This window comes from Vicugna pacos, chromosome 1 (assembly GCF_048564905.1).
Source record: "Vicugna pacos chromosome 1, VicPac4, whole genome shotgun sequence".
Taxonomy (NCBI): domain Eukaryota; kingdom Metazoa; phylum Chordata; class Mammalia; order Artiodactyla; family Camelidae; genus Vicugna; species Vicugna pacos.
In genome coordinates this window covers 21,094,217-21,106,830 of record NC_132987.1, presented here as the reverse complement: position 1 = coordinate 21,106,830, position 12,614 = coordinate 21,094,217, and the positions used below count along the sequence as shown (strand labels likewise).

The 12,614-nt window shown below is 37.2% G+C and overlaps 1 protein-coding gene and 1 non-coding gene across 7 annotated transcripts in view; both read right to left on the bottom strand.

Moving 5' to 3' along the window:
* Positions 1–12,614, bottom strand: part of PLS1 (plastin 1) — a 95,261-nt gene that overhangs the window by 31,201 nt on the left and 51,446 nt on the right. For 5 of the 6 annotated variants that reach the window (XM_015237947.3, XM_072958582.1, XM_006202772.4 and 2 more), the window contains 4 exons: positions 10,693–10,798; positions 6,488–6,651; positions 4,221–4,350; positions 292–424 (listed from right to left, as the gene is read on the bottom strand). In XM_015237947.3, the coding sequence (XP_015093433.2) occupies positions 292–424; positions 4,221–4,350; positions 6,488–6,651; positions 10,693–10,762 (497 nt within the window). In that variant the 5' untranslated portion in view covers positions 10,763–10,798. Of the gene's footprint in view, positions 1–291; positions 425–4,220; positions 4,351–6,487; positions 6,652–9,978; positions 10,077–10,692; positions 10,799–12,614 lie in introns of those variants that run through there. The other variant, XM_072958598.1, reaches the window with a different exon arrangement.
* Positions 5,015–5,088, bottom strand: TRNAD-AUC (transfer RNA aspartic acid (anticodon AUC)). The gene has a single exon. It is a non-coding gene; the product is annotated as a tRNA-Asp (tRNA).

The window sequence follows — 12,614 nt, the reverse complement described above, 5'->3', positions numbered from 1 at the left end:
AGTGAAAAAAGAAACCCTGTGAACCCATTAAAATGCACCAGAGGAATTCAAAAGTTCCTTGGTATTATTAAGGAAATGGATGAAAAAGACACCAGACAAATAAGAGCCTGCATGTGAAGGAAAATTTTGGAAAACAAATAGTACTTAATTTTCTATGCAATCTAAATTCTTCAAGATCGATGTAGCTCCTTGTTAACTAATTTGAAAAATTTGCTGAATTTTAGTTTTCACTGAATGCTCACTAATGGAGACAGTAAAAACATAGCTCCCTTAACCCAGTGCTCAACTCACCAAAGAAGGATGCCATCGGCAAGCGACTTGAAAAGACTGCCATCATTGGGGTTCATGGGTATGAGATGCTTACAGTCAGGGTCATTCTCCAGGGCTTTGTTTATCCAGTTAACAAAAGCCACTTTTTCTTCCTCTGGAAACAGAAAATCTCAGTTGGCAGACCTCATTTCACAAAATTAACTGCACTACAAAAACATACTTTAAAATTTCTGTCCAAAAATAATATATGCCAATTTTTAAAACTCTACTAAAACACCAGAGGGTTTAAGAGGGCTTACAGGTTGAAGAAGAAAGGGGAATTCATTCCACTTTTTCATCTGATATATCAGGGGAGACTAAGGCATATATAGCTTAAATGAGCACAGTACATATTCGGTTTGATTCCAAAATCTTTCCAAATAGTTATTGCTTCTGAGAGCTAATCGATCAGAAGCCAAACATCAAAGGTCAGATTATACACACACACATACACACACACACACCAGGGGGGGAAATACAAGAAAAAAATATTCACAGCAATAAACTCCACTCCTCCCTCCCCTACAAAAAATGTACACAGTTGTGGTTTGGGGCTTACAACAGAAATACTGGTTTTAATCAAGAATTGAATGAGTAAAATAGTTCCATTTCTGTGGAATTTCTACTAGAAGGAAACGGACACAAATCTGGATATCAGCATTACTCTCGGCCACCTTCACCCTCAACTTCTCAACACATGGCCTCTAGAGTGCAAGCACTGCTCTTTAGGCAGAAAGTGTTGTTAGGCTATGCAGTGGGGAAAACAGGGAGGAACTTACAGGGAAAATGTTCTACTGCCTTATGATTCTTCTCTAAATAAAAAATGATTTAACAATATAAAACCTAAAGGAAAAGAATTCCCATTTTCATTACAGGATAGCATACCCTACTCTGACCTTCCCCATTATTGCCCCAGTTCCTAGAACCAGGTAATCTTCCTAACAGCACATTTGGTAGGTACCCCTCAAATTTAATCCATCTCACACACACACACACACACAATTGATAAAAACACATTTACTTTTGTACATATCATTATCTGCTTCTTTTCTTCTTGCCGTACTTCCTCAGGGACTGAGAATCTAGAGATTTAAAGATCACTAAGATACTGTATCTCCTCCCATCAAGGAATTTTTAGTGTAATGTTAAGATAAAACAAATCTATGAAGAAATGTAACAAAAGGAAATGGACACACCACAAGAGAGATAAAAGCGGTGTTTCAGAGAATTTAAAGGAAGAAAGGTTTCCGGTTGGGGTGATCAAAAAAGGCTTTATAGAAAAGGTACTATTTAAAAGACAGATTTTTAATAGGTGAAGATGAGCAGGGAAAGGGAGTATGTTCCAGGTATAGGAACCAGGAATGAGATACCACTTTACAGCCTCTGGGATAGCTGTAATAAACGAAATGGACAACCACAAGTGTTGGTGAGAATGGGAAGAACTCAGAACTCTCAGACATTGCTCATGGGAATGGAAATGGTGCAGCCACTTTGGAAAACAATTTGGCAGTTCTTTAAAATATTAACCATGGAGTTACCAAAAGACCACTCCCAGGTAAATACGTAAGAGAATTCAAAGCATATGTCCACACAAAAATGTGTACATGAGTGTTCATACAGCATTATTCATAATAGCCCAAAAAAGGAAACAACCTAAATGTCTATCAGCTGATGAAAGGATAAACAAAATGTGGTATTATCCATAGAACGGACTATTACTTATCAATAAAAAAGAATGAAGTATGACATAGGCCACAAAATGGATGATCCTTGAAAATGTAATGCCAGTGAGGAAGTCTGTCAAGTGAAAGGCCATGACTGTTAGTCCATTCATATAAAATTTCCAGAATAGGCAAATAGTAGATTAACGGTTGTCAGAGGTGGGGGGGATGGGAGAAATGAGGAGTGATTGCTAATGAGCATCAGGTTTTTCTCTGGGGTAATGAAAGTGTTCTAAAATTAGATGGTGGTGATGACTGTAGAACTCTGTGAACACGCTGAAAACTACGAAACTGTATACTTTCAAAGAGTGAATTCATGATACCTCAATTATATCTCAATTAAGCTGTTCTTTTTTTATGTCATTAACTGTTCCATATCTGGTTCTAAATAATGGTAACATGGGTGTATTCATATGTAAAAAAAATCATCAAGTCATATACTTAAGAATAGGGCACTGGATGCACTTTACTCCGTGCATCTTATACCTCAATAAACAAGTGAAAAAGAAGCTGTGGTATATTTACACAAGGGAATACTACTCAGTGATAAAAAGGAATAAAATAATGCCATTTTGCAGCAACATGGACGGACCTGGAGATCATCATTCTAAGTGAAGTGAGCCAGAAAGAGAAAGAAGAATACCATATGATATCACTCATATGTGGAATCTGAAAAAAAAAAGAAAGAAAGAAAGAAAAAAGAAAAAGAGGACACAAATGAACTCATCTACAAAACAGAAACAGACTTGTAGACATAGTAAACAATCTTATGGTTACTGGGGGAAAGAGGGTGGCAAGGAATTAATTTGGGAGTTTGAGATTTGCAAATGTTAGCCACTACATAATAGATTTAAAAAATTTCTGATTAGCACAGGGAACTATATTCAATATCTTGTAATAACTTGTAATGCAAAAGAATACAAAAACAAATATATGTATATATAAGTATGACTGGGACATTATGCTGTATACCAGAAACTGACACATAACCGACTATACTTCAGTTTTAAAAATTATGCTCAAGAATGTTCATATCTGCAAAAAAATTCTGTGGTGTGAGACATCAGAAAAGTAGTTACCTCTGGGGAGGCACAGTTACAGTTAGAGACATGAGGGAGCCACTGAAGGTGATAGAAATGTTGTCTGTTGATGTGGTTGGCAGCTGCATGGATGTAGTTACATGATGTATACACGTGTGAAAACCCACTGAGCTGTACACAAAAGATTATAACACTTTGCTAAATGCATTTCATACCTCAATAAAAAGTTTCGTTTTTTAATGAAAAAGCCATTTCATTAGAACGGACAGGCAGAAGTAGAGTTAAGGACTAAGTACCTTTCAAAAGATGGAGGTGGCTATTATAGACCATTGCCTTTGCACTATGCTTCCCTGGTGGGAAAAGGTTAGGAAAAAAATACATACAATGGGTAGGAGAAGTGTGAGTGCATTGTTAGGGGAAAATCCACTTAGAAAGGAATAGAATCAAGAGGATAATTAATAAATTCAAAGGAGGAAAGAGGGGGAGATGTTACAGTACATTTTTATCAACAATTTAAAAAGCAGAGTTCCAATTATGTTACCATGAACAAAAGGAACTTGGCCAAAGGTTCTTAGACATCTTGATCCTGAGAAGCAAGCTGAGCATGGCGCAAGCCATCTCCTCTTAGGAGTTAACGTGATTCTGGATTTCCCACTGAGCAACAATCCAGTGAGTCTATGCGATCAAGCAAATCAGGTGCTGTGCTCTGCTAGTCACTTGGTGGCTTGATAAAAGATGAATCAGGCATCTCAGTTCCCCCCTCAAATGGGAAGTCCTTGCAGTAAACCTCTCCCCCACCCCTAAAACAGGTCTAAAGTAAACGCACTTCACCAGTCAGGATGAAAAATTCATTCAGAGGTCATGATTAAACACATTCAATGCTGAAATACACACGAATTCTGTTTTTCTATTGTTGCACACTGTGCCTGACACATAGTAAAAACTCGCTGATTTCAGTAATTCTAGGGTTTTTCACTCTGACACCTCTGAAATTAAGGTGCATTTCAAATCTGATGGCATGTTATAATTTAACCTGATCTTATCTCAGTGGCACATAAAACAATGGTGTGAATTACGATAAATGGCACGTTAGATTGGATGAGATATAGGACTTGTTGAATGAAAGATTGAATTTGGAGCAAGTGGTTACCTGAATAAGAATGCTGGGTGCCCTCACTGGAAATGGATGAAGTTCCTCCAATAGCAGTAATCCCCTCCTTCTTGTTAATTATTTTTCTGAATGTTTTGCTGATGTCTTTGCTTTTTAACTCTTGCATTAGCTGGAATGGGATAGAAGTAAAGTTGACTCTTGATTAGATAACCATTAAAATCCTTGCAACATAAAAGATAGTATTTATTTTGATGTCATTCCAAATAAATAATCAGTTGTTCTTGCATTTGCTGCTTGTATACACAGATAACTCTCATGTCATCTTATAACACAAAATAGACAAATGTTTGCACTCCAACCTAGAATTAAACTCAAATTGTACACACTGAAATTGTTCTTCTAGACGTGCTGTAATCTTTTATACTTGAAAACTAAAGAATAACTAGCTACATGATAAAGACTTTAAAATGCTTCAGTGAAGGCATTTTCCCATCTGAACGGCTCAAACGTATATATGTTATAGTAAAGAAGTCAGCTTTTGCAGATGAAACAGGCTTAGAGAAACGCCCTCTGCCGGTCACTTTGTCACCAGGTCACTCCAGAGCCTTGCCAGACTGAATTCAGTCACTTCACACAGCAGCCAGAGTAAGTTTTTTTTTCAGAGTTTTATTAGGTCTTAATAGGTTTTAACAGGTGTATGTCATTAAGTTGTTCTTGTTTTGGTTTGCTTTTTAAATTCTTCTTATTTATTTTTAAGTGGCAGTTTCTTTTTATTTATTTACCTGTTTATTTGGAGGGGGTAATTAGGTTTATTTGTTTATTTATTTTTTAAATGGAGGTACTGGGGATTGAACCCAGGACCTCGCACATGATAAGCATATGCTCTACCACTGAGCTATACCCTTCCCCTTCAGAGCAAGTTTTTAAAAATGCAAATCTGATCAAGTTGCTTCATATTCTATTCCTCCCACATCACTGGCTTCCTGTTGCTCTTGGGACTAACAAGACCTTGATGGCCTGATCCTGATTCACTTCTCCAGACACATTCCTAACCCTTAGTAACTCAGCTCCAGCCACACTGATGTTTTTTTGCAAGTGCTTAAGAGGATCAACCATCCCTAGAGCCACACAGCCTCTACAAGTGCTCTCACCTCTGCCTGCCTCACACATTATTCATTTCCCCATTTCCCCCACGCAGCCGTTTTATTTGTTTAACATCTTCCTTCAGATCACAGCTCAGTCTTCACAACTTCCGGGACAGTCTTCTGTTTCCCTGAATCTCTGAGTTCTCTGGCCTCCCCACCCCTACCCCCACCCCTGCCACCCAAGTTCAATTCCTCCTACTACAGACTTTCAAAGGACCCGTCTTGCTCTGTCACAGTGTTTAGCACAGTTATTTGTTGTCCCTCTGTGAGAGTCTGTCTTCCCCACCACCTGTAAACTCCAGGAAAGCTGGGGCAACATCTCTTTTTGTTCATCACATTATTCACAGTGCCCAGCAGAGTTCCTGGCAAGAAAGGAGCTCAAACATTTGCCCAATGAATAAAGAATGCAAAAGCAGGCAATTTATATTCCATTCGTATATATTCAATTATATTAGTGAATAAACTAGTTTACTCATTTTCATATGTAGTCATGGTGGTGTTGACGGACAGCAGTGACAGCTCCTGCTCAATGCCAGCTGGCAATGGCAACTGGGTCAAGTCCTCTCTCTTTGCGGGAGAGGTGTGAAATATAGGAGACTCAATATTCAGTTCTATAATCTACTTTTCTTTTATTGGTGGAGTTGTATATTATTTTTCATCTTGTTCAGTTCCCTGAACCCTGAGATAGTTCAATCATGAAACCAGAGCTGGCATCAAAATTCACCTGGTGACATTTACCGAAACTGAGGATTCAACTCATCACAAAGAAATAACCAATTTCTATTAGGTATGTCTTCCATTCCTTAGCTATTTCAGTTACAAAAAATGTTCCACTTCCCAAGACCGAGTGCTAAGATGTGAAAATACTCTGCATACAGAGATAATCAATAAGCACTGAACTCAACTGTAGTTTTATAAGGGCCTGAACTGTTATTATCTAAATCTGACTTCAACTCCAACAACTTGAGAATAATTTTTTCCTTTGTTTCCCGAATTATTTGTGGAAATTGTTGCTATTGTTGTTATTATCATCATCATCATTTTAAAGCACTGTTTTTTCTGGTCTATGAAGCCAGATTTAACCCAAGAGAGCAAAGACATTACTAATATTCTGCACAAAGCAAAACAATCAGTAGCCAGGAGAGGATTTAGATTACTTACTGACACAAACTCTTCAAAACTGATTTTGCCATCTTTGTTGTTGTCAGCAACCGCTAGAATTTTCTCCACGATCTCGCGCACCTTGTAGCCAGGCAGAGGAAGGCTTGCTTCCTTAAACAGGTCCTGAAGTTCATAGTCACTGACGTACCCACTGTTGTCAATATCTGTAAAGATAAATTATGAGCTGTCAAATATCACTTGAACTCCGTTGGAGAGGTGCACTCAGAAGGCCGTTTGGGAGAGTCACAGGCAGGCAGAACCTTTCAGGCTGGTTTCACAAGTGGCAATAATCTTTTCTCCTGCACCTGAAGTGTACAAGGTATGCCATACACTTTATCAAAAACTTCTTATTTAATGAACTTTACCCCCATAGATTTAGGGCTACCATATGTATTTTAAGTGTATAACATGGACGTTGTGCTGACAGATGAAAAACTCAGGTTTAACACATAACTAAGTTTCAAAGAATTAAGTCTGGGGAGGTCTCAGATATCAAGAAGAAATACAGCAGCAATAGTCAGGAGGGAGCGCCCACCCAGTCTTTGACTTCTTCATAGAATTTACAAAAAGGATCTGCTGGCCCCACGTTCCATATAAACTTTGTGCAACATGCAAAATACACATAAGGCACTTCTCGTCTTTATTTCACCTGGTGGCAGTTCTGTTTCATTTGTCAATAATTCATTGCAGCTTCATTACTTCTTCATTACGTATTTATGATACCATTATGTAGGCTGAATCACGTTTGATGTCATTTGGAGATTAAGTGTTCAAGAAATAATTTCACACGTACATTTGGACTCTTGGAAATGGGTTTCCAGGCATTTTCATATCATCACTGAGATGCCCTTACCTGGGTTTTCCGTAGAGACTGAATATCAATTCTTGACACAGAAAAAAGGCAACACAAGACACTTCTGGCCAGAGTTGGCAACAGGGCTTTGGACTGTTTGGTTAGTTGCCTGGACCCACCTTATATAGCCTCTCTTTGCTCATCTGGTAATGGTTGCTTTGTTTCCTATATTCTTTTTCCTCTCAGTAAAAGAGCTGTCATCTCATAACTGAATTAATGTTAAGACAGAAAGTTTTCTTTCAGAGTCTCATGCACAAGTTTTAGAATTAATCCTGTTTGCAATGATGAAAAATATCTAAATCAAGAACCAAAATAGTACTATACTCTCAAAAGTCAGCTGGGAAGCAAAATTCCTTGATATTGCAATAATTGCTTTCTTTGAATTTAGAGTAAAGTCTCATTATTTAGTACATTACCAGTTCAGAATTGTTTCCTATAATTCTGAAATGGACAAACAGACTAGATAGGCTTACTTTTATCATAGCACTGTGGTGGGGAGTATTAAAAAATAAACAAGGTCAAGACAAAGTTTCTTACCTGCTAACCATGATGCTAAACTAATATTAAGAGTTAGAGCTCTGAAGATGGACAGACCTGCATGCTTAAATCCCAGCCCCATCTCGACAACCTCTGTGGTTTGAGTGTGAAATGATAAGAAATAATAGATACGACTTAATGAGCACATATTCTATGCCAAGTGATTTAAGAACTTGACTCAACTCATGAAATCCTTACAACTTTGAAGTAGTTAATAATATTATTCTAATTTTAAAGATGAGGAAATCACGGCTTACGTTAAATAGCCATAAACATAACAGTTTAAAAAGAAACGAAACTTTCCTACAACTCAACAACAAGAAAACAAGCAACCTGATTTAAAAGTGGGCAAAAGACTTGAATAGACATTTCTCCAAAGATATATAAAGAGCCAATAAGCGCATGAAAAGACACTCAACGTCACTAATCATTAGGGAAATGCAAATCAAAACTACAATGAGATACCATTTCATACTCATGAGGATGACTATTTTAAAAACAAACAAAAATGGAAAACAGCAAGTGTTGGCATGGATTTGAAGAAATTGAAACGCTCGTGCTTCCTGGTAGGAGTATAAAATGATGTGTTCACTACTGAAAACTGGTAGTTCCTAGAAAAATTAAACATAGAATTACATGATCTAGCAATTTCACTTTTGACTATATACCCAAAATAACTGAAAAGGGAGACTTGGACAGATGTTTATAGCAACATTGCTCACAACAGCCAAAACACAGAAACAACTCAGAAGCCCATCAACAGATGACTGGATAAACAAAATGTGGTAGAGAGAATGGAATGTTAGTCAGTCTTAAAAAGGAAGGAAATTCTGACACATGTTACAATATGGATGAACCCTGAAGACATTATACTAAGTGAAATAAGTCAGCCACAGAAAAACAAATATTGTATTATTCCACTTATATGAGGTACCTAGAGTAGCCAAATTCATAGAGACAGAAAGTAGAATGATGGTGGCAGCCCTGTCGGGCAGGGGTGTGGGCAGATAGCTGGGGAGTTAGTCTTTAATAGTCTTTATTGGGTATAGTTTCAGTCTGGGAAGATAAAAAATTTCTGGAAATGGATGGTGGTCATAGCTGCATAACAATGTGAATGTACTTAATGCCACTGACCAGTACACTTACAAATGGTTAAAATGGTAAATTTTATGTTATGTATATTTTACTACAATTTTTTAAAAAAAGACAAATATTTTAAACTCTCACTTCTCCAGAGAGACCCCAAAATATCCCACCTAGCAAGGTTGGATTGGCATGTCCCTCTGCCTCTGAGAAAAGCTGTTTGGTACAAATTAGCAGAGGAGTACTAAATTTATGAGTAGCAGTTTACCGTATAAAGCAAGGAAGTATATATTCTGCTAGTGTTAGTACTTCCCTCACACAGAGCAATTATCCTGCTGCCAGAACTGTTCCACCAATGAATTATTTATTCAAAATATCACTAAATAAATACTGCAAGACTATATGTCCATGAGTCATCAAGAGTAAAGCTGGCGTGTTAAAGAAAACACACTGCTAATTCATTCATTTTATTAAGACCTAGATAGCACTTTTATTCAAGCTACCAAACTGCACCTATAAAAACAAAAAATTACTTCCTCTGTTTCAATGCTCGAATTGAGCAGAACATTCCAATAATTGCCCAATTTTTGTCTTGAAAACACTGAACAATGTAGGTAATACCTAAAACGTGTCTTTTAACAATAACTTTTTAGAAATCATACCATATTCACACAATGCTCTGCTGATAAATGCACCACCCACAAAATAAAGACCAAGATCAGGGCATTCATTATGAGCCTAGTGTGGCCACCACGCAGACAATATTCTGGAGATTTGAGTTAGTCTGGAAATGGCTGTGCAGGGAGAAGTGGACAGGCCCAGACATCGATAGAATTTACTTTATTTCATAGCAATGGTTTGGAAGTCATGAGCTACCAGCCATTCCATCAGTGCACACTCCCTGGTCTACCACCTGACTCTGTTTTCACAGGGTGCTCTGATGCCCTGGGGAAACAGCCTGCTCAGGAAGGGGCAAGGCGGTGGTGTCACCATCTCAATCTCCACTCACTGGGCTCACCTTTCACCGGGGTCACCTTTCACCTGCACGCATGTGCAGACTAGAGCAAAACATGGTCTTTATATTCTCTTTGTTTGCCACAGGTCTCCTAAGAGCAAAATGCAGAACTGCGATCCAATAGAGGGGGAAGGAATTTTTTAGAAGAAAAAGTCAAAGCTGTCCAAATGATGTCATAAAGGCAAAGCATGGAATGGCTGTAAAACTGAAAAAAGAAATCTAAGACATACGGCCTTTAAAAACAACATTAAGACTTTTAAATTATGCATGAGGGAGGAGAACAATAAGATATACGGCCTTTAAAAATAATATCAAGAGTTAAAAACATTCCGCACGAAGGCAAAATGTTCTTATTTGTGACAAACACACAAAGGCCAGAGTTCAGTTTAGAGACACTGAAGTGTTTCTTTATTTTTTCTCTGTAATGAGATCTTGTTAAGCATATTCAGTTACTCTGTCATTCATTAACCTGGATTATCCTCTGCAAAGAAATGGTCAAAGAATTCAAAGTCCAATTCTCCTAGAAATTCAAACCAGTCTTAGTTTATCTTTCAGAAAGAAAGAAAGAATCCAGTGAAATCCAGATGGAAAAAAAAAAAGGAATAAATTTAGGGATTAATGGATGGTAGTAGAAGCAATAAAAGGTATTGTTCCACTCCTGGAAGGCTGACCCGGAGCAGAATAGTTAACATTGTACTCAGTTTTTCTCAAGCCTACCTATTTTATTAAATGCTTCTTGGAGTTCTTCCAGCTCCTCCCGAGAGATCGTAGTGGTACTGTTCTCCATCTCTGAATAGCAAAGACTACCTTCAGGTCTTTATACCTAGAAAAACCAATGTTAGAAAAAGAATGTTAGCCCTTGGGAAACTTTTATCCAGGCAATAAAATATCTAGAAGTCACCTGAGTGGCCCGGGTGACAAGGAAAAAATAGGAACAGAGCCCCTGGTAACACTCTTTCCCAGCCTAGGGCATAACTGAGACTCAGGAAGAGGAAGAAATACTGGCTTTTCACACACCCTGTGCTTATCTAGGATATGGGCATTTCTCAATGGTTTGTATAATTTTCATATACACTTGACCCCACTATTTCAGAAAAATAAGCATTTCAACGTTGAGAAAAGTCTATGAAGGATGTGGTCAGAAAGTAAAATTTTAGGACATGAATAATGTCCATAAAAAGAATAAAGTAAGTTAGAGCCTCTTGGAGCTCGTGGCTTGAACGTTCACAATATTTGACCACTGCTACCTCCTTTCTCTCTCCCTGTGCAAGGACTCTCCCAGATCTGTGGAGCCCTTCTTACAATGAGCACCTGAGACAAACTAAAGAGAAAAAAAAATGATGTAAAACTGGGTTGTAAGAAAAGCAAGCATGTGATATTCACTGTAGAAAATAAGTGGTAACTTACTGGTAATGCCCAAATCAGAAATTTTAATTATCCACAATCCTACTACCCAGAAACGTAACTAGTATTGTTTTGTTATCTACATCTTTCTGATCTGCTTTTCAAATGCACCTGTACCTTTTTTTTGAGGGGGGGAGGGTGTGAAAATGTGAGTATGTTGTAATTTTTTGTACTAATACATTGTATGTATTAGCATAATATTTACTGGCCACGTAGTCCTATGTCATAATTTATCTGGTAAACTCTTTGTTTCATGGGTACTTGCATTGCTTCCAGTTTTGCATTATAAACGAGTGCTACAGTGAACATCTGCATAGATAAAACTATGCTTATCCATGTTTATTTCTGTAGATAAATATTTCTAGGTGGAATTATTTACACTTCTAGGGCTTCTGATATGCAACAGGGCAATTCTTACTTTTAAAATGACTTTGTGCTTCAGCTATTCAATGTAAAGCTAAAGATGATACACACCTAATTACATTAGAGTTAATACATATTTCAGAAAGTAAGTGAAAATGAGTGTTTTATAAGATAACAAGAACTGAAGCTAAGTAGGAAGTTCTCTTTTTACACACTTGTATTTATATAAGAGGTTCAACGTCATCCCTGAACATTTCTAGTTTTTCAGGGAAGCACATAATTTTTGAAATAACTCATTAAAAATTTTCACTGATCATTTAAAAATCAAATCACATGAAGCCGTCTAAGAGTACAGTTCATTTGTCATTAGTGATCTGTATACCAACTTGTTTAAGATTTTTGTTCTTTCAAAATGACAGGTTTTTTTAATTGAAGAATAGTTGCTGTACAATATTATGTAAGTTGCAAGTGTACAATATAGTGATTCACAATTTTTAAAGGTTATATTCCATTTATAATTATAAAATATTGGCTGTGTTTCTTGTACTGTACAATATATCCTTGTAGCTTATTTTATACCTAATAGTTTGTACCTCATAATCCCCTACCCCCATACTGTCCCTCCCCTTCCCTTTCCCCACTGGTAACCACTAGTTTCTTCTCTATATCTGAGTCTGCTGCTTTTTTGTTATATTCACTAGTTTATTGTATTTTTTTTAGGTTCCACATGTAACTTTATCATAGTGTCTTTCTCTGCCTGATTTATTTCACTTAGCATAATGCCCTCCAAGTCCATCCATGTTGCTGCAAATCGCAAAATTAATTTTTTTATGGTTAAGCAGTATTTCATTGTAAAAATACACCATATCTTC